The 15698-nt window shown below is 32.4% G+C and overlaps 3 protein-coding genes across 6 annotated transcripts in view; 2 read left to right on the top strand and 1 right to left on the bottom strand.

Moving 5' to 3' along the window:
* The window catches only part of LOC126855035 (structural maintenance of chromosomes protein 5), a 224132-nt gene that overhangs the window by 927 nt on the left and 207507 nt on the right, over positions 1-15698 (bottom strand). For 2 of the 3 annotated variants that reach the window (XM_050602343.1, XM_050602341.1), the window contains 11 exons: positions 3743-3959; positions 3533-3627; positions 3027-3354; positions 2615-2953; positions 2403-2531; positions 2103-2310; positions 1850-1981; positions 1237-1758; positions 981-1110; positions 644-890; positions 150-557 (listed from right to left, as the gene is read on the bottom strand). In XM_050602343.1, the coding sequence (XP_050458300.1) occupies positions 150-557; positions 644-890; positions 981-1110; positions 1237-1758; positions 1850-1981; positions 2103-2310; positions 2403-2531; positions 2615-2953; positions 3027-3354; positions 3533-3588 (2499 nt within the window). In that variant the 5' untranslated portion in view covers positions 3589-3627; positions 3743-3959. Of the gene's footprint in view, positions 1-149; positions 558-643; positions 891-980; positions 1111-1236; positions 1759-1849; positions 1982-2102; positions 2311-2402; positions 2532-2614; positions 2954-3026; positions 3355-3532; positions 3641-3742; positions 3960-15698 lie in introns of all 3 variants that reach the window. The other variant, XM_050602344.1, reaches the window with a different exon arrangement.
* On the top strand, positions 7111-8863 carry LOC126855197 (uncharacterized). The gene is made up of 3 exons (XM_050602618.1): positions 7111-8352; positions 8599-8685; positions 8759-8863. The coding sequence occupies exons 1-3, from the start codon at positions 7294-7296 to the stop codon at positions 8861-8863; spliced, it is 1251 nt and encodes a 416-aa protein (XP_050458575.1). The 5' UTR covers positions 7111-7293.
* LOC126855034 (uncharacterized) overlaps positions 11182-15698 on the top strand; it is a 31586-nt gene continuing 27069 nt past the window's right edge. For both annotated transcript variants that reach the window (XM_050602340.1, XM_050602338.1), the window contains exon 1: positions 11182-11915. The gene's annotated coding sequence lies outside the window, so the exon portion shown is untranslated. The remainder of the gene's footprint in view (positions 11916-15698) is intronic.

Here is a 15698-nt window from a genome sequence, read left to right as displayed (position 1 = left end):
AATCTCAATTATTCAATACTCAATTATTATTTTTATATAAAGATACAAAATATTTTCACATAAAGAATTTGTAACATGTTAAAAGAAATCAATATACTAACAATTTAGAGCCAGTTAAAAAAATATGTTCCATTACATGTCATACTTACATTCTCAGCATCTACATTTTTCGCCATACAGAAAACTTTTGCTTGAGCAATATGTAATTCTTTATTTATTTCAGATATAGTAGCCGGTAATTTTTCAAAAGCTTTATTCAAAGATTTAAACATGTTATCTTGTGGATTAATATTATTTGTGCTTGTCAAAGCTTCATTGTACAGTCTTTCAGCTTCCCTCTTTAAAGGTTGAAACTCTTCATCATGTTGCTTGAATATCCTCTCTGCATTTGTAAACATATCCTTAAAATCTGCAGCCTCATTCTCTTTAACTACTAAAGTTTGATGTAGTAAGGCTATTGCAAATTTAACTTCGTCATTACTTGTAACACAATTGAAACATTCCTTCAAAATTGTGTTATATTCTTTATACATTTGTAATTGTTTTTTTATAATAGCCTGTAGAGAATTTAATAATTATAAATGCAGATTTTGCACACCAGATAAGAAAATGTTTACAATACTATATATTATTTAAAAAAAACCTTAATCTCTTTAGTGCAAGCGCTTTTTATATTATCAATACTCGTTCGGTCCATTTCCAATTGTTCAATTTTATTAGCAGCTATGCGTATTCTACTTTTCAATGCTTGAATATGCTGAATATTTTGTTGATATTTATTTCTGTCAGTCCGATATTTTTCTATTTCTTTAGTTTCTTCACATATCTTATCTTCTTCCTGTTTAATATCAATTAAGATTTGATTCTTCTTTTCTTGCAAATTGGTTAATCTAAAGCAAATATGTATCTGTGTTTAATGTATTTTAATTTAATGTGTTTTAATTTATTATTATATATTTTTGTTCATATTTTTAATATACCGTTCTTGAAGTCTCTGTAGTTTGGATTTATCTAGAACAATCGAGAGCATACCGTTTCCATTAACCTGTGATATTCTGGTCGATGTCGTACGCGTGTATCTGGATATATTCACAGAATAGATGTTGTTTTCTGCAAAGAAAATATTATAAAATATAAAATATATTCTATTAGATTCTATTATATTCTATTATATTCTATTTATAATATAAAATTCTATTTATATAAAATTCAATATGTGTAAAAAATTTATGTTACCACTAAAGTAGCAGCTTAAGCTGCGAGGTATACGATCTGTATTATTCTCGACTTCATTGTTCCCGACAGGAATATTGTTTAATTGATACATTGAAACCAGATATGTCATTATGACAGGTGGCGCTTCAATAAGTGATACTAAATAATGCTTAAAGCCAAATTGTTTAATGTCTTGTAATGGTATATTCGGTGGCATAATTTTTTTTGTATTATCAGAATAAACTGCATTGACTTGTAGTTTCTGTTGGTCTCTCAAGTACCTCAGTAGCAAATTCATATCTTGCTTGTTCTCGCACGTAAAAGCGACTAAATCCCGAAATGGTATTATGTTTTCTAGATACTTGGCATAGGAAGCCTCTTTTACATTAATACTGAGCAACATGGGCTCATACACTGTAGCCGAAAATTTATCACGATTCTCTTTCAACCAAAGCACACCTTTATATGCGTCAGGGCTCACTCGTTTCAAGAGTTCTAAACGCTTCACATCAATATTGAGAGATTGATGTTCTGCTTGTACAGCTACAATCATAATTTTAAGTGATAAATTAAATACCAAATAAACATAATAACTGTTAACTGAAAATAACATATAATACGAGTTTATTTGTACCTCTTATTTCATGGCCAATGTTTTCTTCTTCATGTTTCAATATGTTCTTTTTATTAGTAAAATTATCCATTATTCTTCTATGTTCTTCCATATTACTTGCTATATTCTGCAATTGCTTTATTAAACTTTCCTCTGAAACATATGATACATATTGTATATATACACATATATTCATATTTTCTCTCTCTCTCTCTCTCTCTCTCTCTATTATCAATATTCATTATTCTAAACAACTACATCATCGATTACAAACCTGTTCCAATTTCGTTAATCATAAGAGAAAAATCATTTTCCAATTTGCTTTTCTGTTGTTGTGCAAGTTTAATATCTTGATCTCGATTCTCTTCTGTCTGAATTCTACGTGAACATGTATTTTCAGATTCTTTAATCCTGTTTTCACAACTAAGAATTTCATTTATTACGCTTTTCAATTTCATATTTTTAGCATTAACTTTGTTATTCTAAAAATATGTGACATATTTGAAATTGTTAGTATAGAACATACTATTGAATTAAGTAATTTTTTAGATTAGTCTTATTTAGTGTTACTTACATGATCATTTAACGACTTTTTTAATGTTGCTATATCATATTGTATTTTTTCGAGTTTCTTTTTTATTGGTATTAGTTTAGCATCTATTGACTGCATTTCTTTTGCTGCTGTATCTCTGATTTTCTTAGACTGTTACAATAAAAGTTTCAATAAAAATAATACAAATGTTACTTAACATCATATACAATAAATAAAATTATTTTTTTGTATACCTCCACTAATTTCCTGCGCATTTCCTCATATAACATCCATGCCTTTTTTTGTTTCAATGTTGTAATTTTTTTCTTTATCAACTTTCTTTCTTTTATTGTGCTAACAGTTTGCTGCAATCCATCACGTCTCTGAACTTTTGATTCCAATAATCTTTTTTTGTTTGCTACATCAAGCTCTAATTCCTTGGAATCTGTCCTTATTTTCTTCAGTGTTTGATGATATTCTAAAAGTTTTGGATCTCCAACAGATCTTTCAGTATTTTCTAACAATGCTTGTGCATCCATTTTTGAAAAATCTTGTACTTTATCTTGCGGTAAAAACTGACAAAGATTGTCAACCTAAGGCAATAAGTGTTCTCAAAAATTACATTTTGAAGGACTATATGTAATAATTAAAAAGAACAATATATACTTGAATGTTAAGACTGGATGTGAATTCTTGTACAGCTTTTGCAGATGATAGAGCACCGTTAATCATCCATTTAGATGTTCCTTCTTTGGTAAATGTCCTGACTATTACATGATCCTGTTTATTGCCATTCTTCAAATGAATTTCTATCTTTGCGGATTGACATCCATACTTGACATATTCTCCTATATGAAGCGCTCGTCCAATAATATTAGGTTTGCCACCTAAGCCAAGAACTATAGCGGCAACAATAGTAGATTTGCCAGAACCATTAGGTCCAACAATAACATTGAGATACCTGGCAGGATTCACTATGGCACTGTCATAAGTCCTATTAGATTAAATATTAAAAGCATACATTAAACTCTAAATTATACGATAGAAGTAATGTAATATAATATGAGACAATATACTGTAATATAATACAATACATAATGTTCAGAAAGAGAGAAAGTAATATATAAATAATATATTAATAAAAATTAAAAATTATAATTTGTCATTCTTACACAAAATTTTCCAGATATATGCGCGTGATAATTCCTTTCTCGATATTGTCGTCCATCTCGTTAGGTTAAGTTAAAAGAGTTTACTCTCGATAAATCTGTAAAAGAAGACTACAGAATGCAATAAATGAAGCTCGCTGTTAACAATTGAAAAGTTTACAATGATAAAAATGAGATGAGATTAATTCTTCTTGTTACTCAATTTATACTTACAAAATTGTTTCACATAAAATATCACTCTAATGATGCCGAATTGAATATACAATACATAGCATCCTCATTTACCGCCAAACGGAGTTGGAGACATCTAGTATGAGTTGCAATGTATCAGCTGTTTATTATATCAATTGCATTCTCTCGCAAATGCACATTTCTTTCTTTTCTTTTCATGGCAACTTCCGGTTCATTTTTCAATCAATTCGCATCATGTCTGAAATATTTGCATTTTATTTAGAGACAGAAAGAAAATTACAGTTATATAAGTATTTCAGTCGCACTAATGTGCTAAAATCCAATACAAAATATAAAATATTAAAATTAAAAACTGATATTAAAATACTAAAATTTAAATTTTTTTTTAAACAGAAAGACAGTTTGACTTTTAAGAGATTCATATATAAAATCACTAAATCTATTAGTCTTTTACATAAGCGGAGTATCGAATTGATAATGTTTAAGAAAAATATTGTAAAATTCTAATAAAATATTCAATTGTTTTAGAATAAATACATACAAATAGTATATTGAAATATATAAAAAATTTGTTTTTTAAATTCATAATAAAAATTTTTTTCTGCTGATATAAATTGATAGGGTGTATTTTTTATTATCTCCGTTTACTTGTTTATATGCATATGAGTCTATTATATATGAATCACTTATATATATACATATATATATTGATGATGATAACTACATGACGATATGTTGCGAAATATTTTGAATAATTAATTATTCTCGAACAATTCCAACATGAAATAGATCGAATTTCTTAAAAACTTCTGTCTTTTTACACAAAAATCGTTACATGTTGTAAATGATTTGCAATGAATACGAAGTTTTTGGGAATTTTTTAAATATTTTGTTGCTTATAAATCATGTTATATCGATTTGTATTGATAAATAATTTTGATTGGGACAAATTTGAAAATTATACGAAATAAAAAAAAAATTTAATAATATGTTCTAGGTTTTTTCTTCAAATAAATTCTACATCGATTTCTTGTTTCCAAGGCGTATAATTCCTCATACGTATCAAAATATAAAAAAATATTTTAAAAATTATATTAATATTAAAAAAAGATATTAATTTCACATTTATATAAATAAATCAAAATATTCTGTCCCATAATTTGAAATGTTTTTCTCTTTATTTCACGCACATATAATATCATTTTTTATTACATAATTTTTTATTATCTAACAATTTAAAATTATACGTAAATATATCTCGAAAGGTTCTTTCTAGACAGATATACTTTCAGAAATGCTTAGGCATCACGTATAATATTTTTATGTATAAATTTTTTGTTATACCATTAGTACGATTAATATCGTTGCATTATAAAGAGATAATTAATAAATATGCTACTTTATATGGAATATCGTGCGTAAACATGTATAAATGTTTAAAACGAAAATATTCATGTGAAACAGAAATCCATATTGCAAATGCACCGAACCAAGCAAAATTACGTAAAACGCTTGAGCGTAAATTAAAATTTTGTGCATAAACAATATATGTATTATATGCAGATCATTCAAATGAGCAGAAATATATGATAAATATGCGTAATATGCTGAATAGCTTTTAAATTTTAAATGCGTTTAATATGTCTTTATATATTTCAAAGAGTGCAGGGTTATTATTGCGTTCTTCGTAAGAAGACATGCAAAAGGGATTTTTAAAAACGATTATGCGCATATATCTATTAAATAAAAAACATAAGACGATTATGTTATTTATAATAAAGCTTGTATAATAAATTCTATAATTATAATTATTATATTATTTATAACGCGATTGTGTTATTATAATAATTATTATAATAGTTATATTAATATAATTATTATAAAAGTTATTATAATATTATAATAATTTTAATGTACGTACAATAATTTTTTCTACTTTACAAATGTAATTTTACAATTTCTCGGCTTTAAACGAAAATGAAATATAAAAATAATATAAAAAATAAAACATGAGTGTGCCATACAAGTAATCTAAATAAGAGGCTACAAAGTATAGACTAAAATATAAAATGAATAAGTCTGTGTGGTAATCTTATAGTTATGTCTGATATATCAAAGGAATGCCTTTTTCCTTTCATCTATAAATTCTTTAACCCATCGTTTGGATATCTCAACAATCTTGTAAAAAAAAATCAGCTCTTAATTGATCAAAGAATCCATAAATTAAAGAAGATGCGGTAAAATTTGAGGAATACTTTGCATATATTATTATTTAGAATTTGATGGAGACAATTTCGATTTAAAAGTTTGATACTTCTATTTTATTTTTCTATCAAAGAATTTTTTATCTCAATTATTTTCACATCTTTTACCGAAAGTAAGAACATAATCATATTTCAAGTGGATATTTAATGTTTAATTTCTGAAAACAACTCGAATAACTTAGAAATATGTTTGCCCTTCAAGTTTCACTTGTCAACTTATTCGATAATTTGATGAAGTTTCGTTAAGACGTAATGTAATCGACGCATTATCGTAATGATAACGTTTGTGCCATTTCATCCCTTTTGTTGCTGAGACACAAAAAACCAGTCAGCTTGGAGTAATTTGTCGTCTATAACGTACTTGTTAACAATTTCATCAGTCGAGGGAATACGTCGATTAATTTTAATCTAGATAATAGCATTGTCCTTGCATCATAATTCTATCAACATTACACTCGTTACGCATACGCCTTTCACGCCGATCTATATCAGTGCTTCTCAAAACACGCGCGGTGCAATTCAACAGCGCTTTAGTGTATAATATTACGTGCAATATAAATATAATTCATTTTAATAGATTCGTAAAAATAATTTAAACTCATCATTATCTGTGTAAATTAAGCTTGAAGAATAAATATTGAAATGGCAGTGTATTTTTTTGGAGTAAAGTAAAAATAAGTTGAGTAAAAAATTTTATATTTAATGTTACGATAACATAAAAATATAAAAATATTAGATCTCGAAGAAATTCGTGGATGCATAATAATGTCGAATATCCTATACGCGATATATATATATATATATATATATATATATATATATATATATATATATATATGGACAGTCGTTATTAATGAATCTTTGAGAGCTACTGAGTCATGTGGGCACTGTCGACGCTTCCTGTTTCGTGTGTACAGATGATTCGCCTTGTGCGCGATCTAGATGCGCAAGATGATGAGTCGTATGTCACAGCAATTACACATCATTACTTTAGGCGCTGCATCCCAGGGGTGACAAGTACCGATCGAAGAGTGCCATGGTTACTTCATGGCTAACAAATGATCCCTGCGTCTTCTGTCTTGCTATGCGACAGGAACTCTTCACAGTTTTGAACTTAAACTCGCCGGATGTAGATGACAGAGATCACGTCGAAAAGTCTACGTCCATTCGTCGCGGAAGGACGAATTCAGAAGCTACTTCAGTTCGCAATTGAACTTGTATTAATGCTGAAAATGCATTAATAATGTAATTAATAATTATTTTAGTTTACAATTTAGATCGTTATTCTTTTATGACATTCCGCTGATCATGTTTCAACCGTCATCGAAGTTTCAAGGAAGAGCTAAGGGCAAAGTGCGGAAAAAATGGCGGCTGTTTCACGCGACGGATTTTCAATCTCTGATGTATCCTTGTTTTCTCTTCTGCCGGATTCTTGGAATATTTTCGTATAAGATCAACGGTTCAACCTTCGAGGTCTCCAGACCACGTTATATCTTGTCGACTGTTGTCTTCTGTGTCTTCTGCGTTTATGGATTGACGATGCTCTATGAGATCGATATCACCGGAAGGATCAAATTCTCTGGCGTACCTGGAGCTCTTCAGGGTAACTGCTATTACTTGTTAGGCAGTTTTATAATGATCGTCACGTACATCCTGAGTGGTCCGCGAATGCGTCTGCTCCAGACTGTGTTGGATATCTCGTCAAGACTGCCTCCAGAAACATATGAGAAGCTCTCTAGGCTAATCCACGCCAAGGACATTGTCGGTTTCATCTTTCTAATCGGACAAGCGCCGAACTGTTACACCGCAAATTATCTTGACATCCTAATCAACGTCTTTGCGCTATATAACACTCTGATAGTCTTTCTAATGGATATGATGTATATGAATTGCGTTTGTGTATTGAAGGCTTGTTTCAAGAAGATCAACGAAAATTTGGCAAACCTGCGGGAACTCGTGATAAATGATGAACCGCATCTCCTTAGACGGATCTATCATGAGCAGAGAAATCCGTTCCTATTGATGGAACTCAAGGCTCTGAAGAAACGGCATCTGATAGTCAGCGATGCGGTACAGATGTTGAACGTGATTTTCAGTTTACAGCTGCTCGCTACCATAGTCATGACCTTCTCCGACATCACTTTCAGCCTATACTTTTATATAGTGCAACGACAAAGAGGCGTACCTCTTGTCGATTTGGAAAAACAAATCTGGTACTCGTATTACATCACATCCGTCTTGTATTACTCTACGAAATTAGCGTTAATAGTGTGGGCTTGCGAAACTGGCAAGGACCAGGCTTTGGAGATTGGCACTACCGTTCATGAAGTGCTTATCAACACCAGCGATAAGCAGATCAAAGATGAGGTAACGCAAAATATATATAATTTAATTTCTAATGTATATAGTTTAAGTTATATAATATAATTCTTTTTCAAAATATATATAATTTTTTACATTTTCTCTTTCAAATATATATAATTTAATTTATATATTTAATGTTTATGGAAACAAGTGTAAAAATGTAATTATTATATCTTTATAAACTTTTTATGCATTTACAGTAATGTTCTCAAATCCAGTACTTAATTCTTGCACAATTTGATATTGCAGTTACAGCTGTTTTCTTTGCAAATACTGCATCGAGAAAATACATTCTCTGCTAAGGGTCTCAATGTGGACGCGACACTCCTCACTGCAGTGAGTAATCGATCATTTAGCATTAAATATTAATAATAAAAGTATATCTTTAATTTTGCGATTTTGCTTATAGATAGTGGGTAGCATCACTACGTACTTATTAATCTTAATACAATTCTTATACACGTCGCATACTTGCAGCGGAAAACCTCCACTCAATATCACCCATATAATTTAATTAAAAAAAATGTTTTTAAATGTAATGTTTGGAAATACTTTTTTTTTATATGTATTATGGCGATGTAGATTATTTTATCATTTGATGTATTATACTTGTATAGAGACACGTGTATTATAGTGTACATGTACATTATATACAGAGACAATTATAAACCTTGTACCCCTTCTTCTATATATATGTCAACAATCGACAGCAAATAAAATTTTATTATATTTCATTTGCTGAAATGCACCGTGTGCAAGACGCAATAAGTATATTTCTGGAAAATAATATTGTACTTTGTACTCATTAAATATACGTCATATAATCTAAATTTAACTACTCTTGCGACAATATTAAAATGAATTAATGCAAATATTAATAAGCCAATACAATTTAAAATTCTCATTTCTGATGTGCAATAAATATATATATATATATATATATATATATATATATATATATAATATTTCAAATCCTATCAGATGACATATCGTACGTTATGTTACGATTATCAATGTAACTTTTAATAATGTAGATATGAATAAAAGAATTATTAAATTTTTCTTTTTTTTTTAAATTTCTTTCATTGAGCCACGCAATATCGTTGGCGATATTGATTTGTAAAAACTCAACGATAAACGCAATCTTCGAGGTCTACTATTATATCTCAAACTCTGTGCTCCATAGGAACGGATGTTGCTGAAAGTTGCAACGTATACATGTAATTTACAAACATTTGCTTCATTATCGTCACAGAATTCTTATCGCTAGTGCCTTATGAAAGCTTTTGACCCTATCGTTTTGTCGCGATCGCAAAATTTTTCCTGAAAGTTCTATTAATAAGCGCATATTTTGCATTTTAAAGTAATGATGACTTATTACTTTGTCGATTAACCGTTATCTTTTATTTAGAAAATATGAAAATGCCTCAATAACGCTTTTAATAACGTGATTAATAGTTGAACAAAGTAGATAATAATAAAAGGAGTTCATGGAAACGCGCATATGAAATAAGCAATAATTTGTAATGAGCCGGTATTACATATGTGAAATAATAATAGATGTATTGCGTCTACAAAGGTTTGTATTATTTAATAGCGATGGCGGCGACCTCGAAGAGCTGACGTTTTCATTCAGTGTGGAGGTATGCAGGGTGTAGCCGGATCGCGATCTATTGTTGTCAAGGTTAACGTTCTCTATTGCGCGATAATATCCTAACATAGTCACAAAGATTAATTTAAATTAAAAGACTAAATGCGTTAATGATTCCTACTTTAATGTCGCGACGCGAGAATCGTGGCAAATATAGACAACAGATGTTTATCGTACGTATGAGCGACACAAATACTTCGTAAAGATAAGTCTCGATATAGGTACACTGATACACACTGTGTGCGTGAATCTCGGTCAAATAAATTATTTTAAGTAAATCACGATATGTTGTTTAATCTTGCTTTGGACATTGATTCGGACAAATATATTCCGGCAATCTGAATGGATTGCGATTGTGCAATCAGCATGCTGATAAAAATATGCGTCTTCGTTGCGAATTTCGAAAAACGATGTGTATAAAAAACTAAAATGTCAACAGATATATAAAGTCAGAAAACAAAACGATCCGTAAAGAGTTTATGTTAAAAATATATTGCGTTACATAATACGATGTTAAGCAGATTCTGAATGAATAACTTTCTTGTTATTAAAATAACTGACGATTATAATTTTATATCAATTATTTGAACTATACGTGCCACTCTGACACATATTTTGGAAACATTATAATATTATATTATCATCTCTATACAAGATGACGTACTTTTTATTCAAAGCCTTTAATACTAAAAATATTCGATGCATACTCGCGACAATAACTTTTCTCAAGAGAAAAGAAAGAAAAATCAATTTCAAATTCGCCAAAAAGAATCCATAAATAAAAGATGATTTACTCGTTATATAAAATATTGTGTTGTATACACGAGCAGTCTTTTGTAAAACTTATCGCAGCATCTGTATATATCTACATGTATGATATGCATTCCATTTACACGCGATACACGCGCGAACTGTATTTGTATCGATCGCCTGCATAGACATCGTGCGACAAAATCTCGCGCATTAATATTAGCGTGCGTACGCGATTCTTTTAGGGAACCAAAGTTCCGTTCTTTTGTCTAATTCTGGCAGCGACGGCGATGGCCGCGGAACAAAGGGAAGTGAGAGAAGCGGATGCGCAGCGCGCGCGCGCGTAGATCACGCGATTGCGCGAACCCGTCTCATCGTACGCCGCGGCGGCGGCGGCGCCTCTCTTTGACCGATACGCAATTGTCAGTGCCGCGCCAACCGCCGCGCCGGGTGAACGTTGGGGTTTGTTATTCTCGTACGTTCGTCCACCGTGACTTTTCTCTCGCGAATTGAAATCTGTCCGGAGAACAACAGACCTTGGGTTCAACCGAATGACATCGTGTTTCTTGAAGCGAATGATAAAAAAAAATTTAAACGCGGTGAAACGAAGAAGGTAAAAAGAAAACAAAGACAAGAAAAAGAAAACGATGCAGCATCCCGTTAAAGGAGACTAACGTGAAAATCGTAGTGCAAAAGTGACATGATTGGTGTACAGAGCGCAATTGTGTAATCTTCACGTTTATTATAGTGAATAGAATCGCAAGCGCGTCAAACTTGAATAAGTGACGGACTTGAAAAAGGGACGGTGCACTCGTGCGTTCGCATGCTGGAAGTTCAGGTCCAGCGGATGTAGATTCGCGAGTGAGCGCCATGCGATCTCATACCTGATCAATGCAAAAACGCGGCCTTGCCCGCGGATTTTTAATGCCGCGCCATCGTCGCGCCACGGACTTCTTTCGTATTCGCATTCACGGTACCGAGCACAAGACGACGAAGTCTCTCTGGGATATAAACAACCAGACACGTAATCAGCGAGTCATCGGCGCGAGTGGGATGAAACGACTTTAATTCGCGCATGAGAGAGCGTCGTCGATTTACGTTGCAGCTGCGTTTCAAAAGACGCAAGGGCGTTTCTTGAGAGTCATTTTCCGTCTTCCGACGAAGAGTAAGTTATCGGTATATCTCCCATTAGTTGCTCGTAAAGCGCGGTGATTCCCCACGACATATGTTGCAATGAAAGAAAAATTGCTTAACGTTTGTTTAGTTTCGTCCATAAATCGATATCGATAACGATATCCGAGAAATCGGATTATCATCCGTTATCTCGTCTGGTTAAACTTTGTCACGTGTAAGCAAGTGTTGAGAAATTGTCAGCTGTTCGTACGCAACAAACTATAATTAAAGCTTATCGCGCGAAAACTTAATTGCCAGGCGCTTTTAAAACTTGTGGTTATTGTTTCGATATAATGTTTATCTATTCATTTAGCTCGGAAATTGACTATTTCGTTCGGAACATTAAGTTAAAGACTTTAAAGACGCCGCTTATTATTTTATACATATGCAGATATATGATATCTTAAATAAGTTCATATCATCTGTCTTGAATTTTACAAAATGTTTAAAGTAATATGTAATTATATTTGTAAATTTATTTAAAAATTATCATTGAGAAAACGGCGATGCGGACAATAAAACAGAAAAGATTGGATCTATGCTATATTTATGTCGGCGCGACTCTTGTATCGTCAATCCTACTGACGTGCCAAGAACTGTGGATAAAGCATTTAGCGCACTTTGTGGAATTGTTAAGGCCCTGTCTCTCGTCAGAAATAAGAATGCGTGACTCGTTTAATTCATATAAAAGTAAGGATTGTTCGGATATTGGAAAAAAAAATTAAAAGATTTTAGCAAAACTATCGCCGTGAAATCTTTAAATAAATCATGATTCTAAACAAAAATACATTTTTTAATTGATTTATATTTAAGAATAATTTGTGAATAAATAAATGTGTGAAAAAGTCTAAATGTTAACAAAACTTTTTAATTAAAAAGTAATTAAAAGATTCATTAAAAAAATTGAAAAGGTAAGTCATAAAAATTTGAAAGATCGTTACGAAAGATTTAATTGATGTTTTACATGCGGAGAAATCGCAACGGAAGTCAGTGAACTTTTTGTAGAATATAAGCGACGTGATAGACATGATGTTTCCGTTAGACGTGCTCGACCGCGCAATAGCGTCTTTGAGTTATTACACGGTGTTAACAGAGACTAACGAGAATTTATGAACGTGACAATGAGTCGTCTAGTTGTCGACAATACGCGGCGAATGGTTCTCATACCAGTTTGACTTCTGAAGAGAGAGAGAGAGAGAGAGAGCGCTTCTATTTCAAACTATTCCCGAGACTATTCAATTCTCTATTTTTCAAATTTTTCAAATTTTTAAATCTCTTCAATATTTGTTTTTGATTAATGCGTATTTATCTATAATATCTTTGTTGTTGTTGCTGCTTATCGAATTCCATTCAATGTCGTAATCAACTTTATCTACTTCACAGTTGAAAAAATCAAAACTGTCAAATTTAGAATTGTTTGCTCGGCATTCTTAATTGTTTTTCAATATATATTTGTTTGTCTTCTTAGCTACAATTCTATCCCCGGCAAATAAACATTACGAGTGACGTCAATCATTATTTAATTCATACTTATTGCTCGATTCGTGTTTATCGTCGAGCAGAGCTGATGTGACGCATAATATATGGCGATACAACGGATGAGAAATGCATTGAATATGCTTGTCGAAGACGGATTCAATCAACTTGTGCTAATATTGTCGTTCGATAAATTCGGCGTGAACAAATAGCGAGTGGCGCGCATGATTATCGTCTCGGGGAACTTGCGTATACGAACGAGATGTTTTAATTTTCATCCAAGGCCATTTCGAATCCGTATAGAATACCCAGTGCGTCAAAATGATCGTTGAATGAAAAGTGTGAGTTCTCGCGTCGAGTTTTGTTGCACGAGCAAATCGTACAATGAATTATTATTTCCCGCGTCGTCGGGATAGCGAATAAGCGATTTTACATATTCTCCGATGTGTGCGTATATCTAGACAAATCGTGGTGTGTTATACGCCATTTATCATTGTACGTCGCATTTATTATCCATCGTACAGCATTTATTATCCATCACACGCGCGCTATAAAAGCACGGCGATTAAAAATGTGCTCGCGAGAGCGGAGTCTTATCCATCTGCACGCGCCTACTTCCCAGGGTTAACTGAAAGATTATCGCTTTTTTTTTCTCGTATACAAAATTTTTCGAATCATCTTGCATCCAGTAGTTTTCTATATTATACACAATAAAATATATATAGTGGAGAAAATTTTTTTTTTTTTATGTAGTAACTCATTTAAAATAAACGCATACATAATCAATGCTTTTTTTTCTGCCTGAAGAAAGTCAATTTTTTTGTCACAATTTCTTCAAAATTAAATTAACTAAAAGATTCGGCCAGTATTAAATAATTTAAACAAGCCTTTAATAGTCCATCTATTCCAATTTCCACAGTTTATCGCGAAGTTTTACGCGAGACGCTCGAACGATAACGCGAGAATTGATTTTCGAAGTTATGGCCGACGCGATAATCGCGCTCGTACGATTATATGGCGAGGAATTGCGAAAACACGAAATAATCTACGCACATGAAGCAAACTGGGAGGAATGCGGACCCGCTATTTTAGCGAAAATAGCGACGCCCGTGCCTTCATTTTTATCATCGACCGCTCTCTTCTCTTCGAGAAGAAATCCCGCCTCCGTTCATTCCTATCGCTTGACCTTGCCCGTGATAGTCATTGTCACGATTCCAGTCGATCAGAACTAATATCGAATGAATGTGATCCGCTTGGGAAAACATATCGTAATTCAATGCTTTTGTTATAATTAATCGATTCATTCTTTTCGAGGTCGTTTACGACGCTGCGCAACGCGAGTTTAGATAATATACTTATTAACTCGTGAGTTAATTTCCTGAGACGCGCCATACTTAGCTTCAAGCTCAAATAGGTTTCACACGAGTAATGTATAGTTAAAAGCTCACGTGATCAGGAATTATTATTCTAATTTTGTGATCTCGTGCGTGTATTTATACGAGAACGCGGCGTTCTGATTACACGACTAGAAATTCGATTTACGTCAGCCAAGTATATCGCTTTCGAATTACGACCGATGTTGATTTTGCGCAGTTTACATTTCCAATTACGTCGTTGAATCTTTCTATTTATCTCATACATCTCCGAGCGTGTTTCGATTACTACACTTTACGTTGCTTCACTCCTCTCTTGCAGCCCAACTGCGACACAATCCGGAGCTCGGATCTAAAGTCTCGAACAAAGTTTTCGATTCGTGATATTACCTTTCATTGCGTGGCATTAATTATGCGAAAGAGCCCGGGTATATGAATGCAATGAATGCATGCGATTCGCACGCAAATGACGACCCCGTTGACATCATGAGGCGCATGCATTTACTACGCACTTTTCTCAGACTTCAGTCATTTACTACTTCTTCACTTTTCTCAGACTTCGAGACTAATCGAGATATGTGCCTTCATTTATGTGCTATCAAGAAAATACAATATGTAACAAAGATAATGCAATCTCATCGATGTAAACACGGCTATTATGCTCCTCTCTCATCGTCCTCCAAATTTTCCATTTGATAAACTTCCGTATGAAATTAATCAAATTTTTTTACAATAAACGCCGCCAAGTATAGGAAAAGAAAATAAAAGAGTCAAGAATCGTCGATCGGGGTTTTTATATCTCTAAAGCCGATCCTGCTGATGATTGCTCCGGACGCTGATGAAATCGCGATCGCCGATTCGGCAAATAAGCAGTTTCGCGCGCTTTCTCCTTTACGTCGCTTTACGAAAGCGAACGATTCATTCAT

The sequence above is a fragment of the Cataglyphis hispanica genome, chromosome 15 (assembly GCF_021464435.1).
Source record: "Cataglyphis hispanica isolate Lineage 1 chromosome 15, ULB_Chis1_1.0, whole genome shotgun sequence".
NCBI classification, from domain to species: Eukaryota; Metazoa; Arthropoda; class Insecta; order Hymenoptera; family Formicidae; genus Cataglyphis; species Cataglyphis hispanica.
This window is presented reverse-complemented; position numbering and strand designations above follow the sequence as displayed.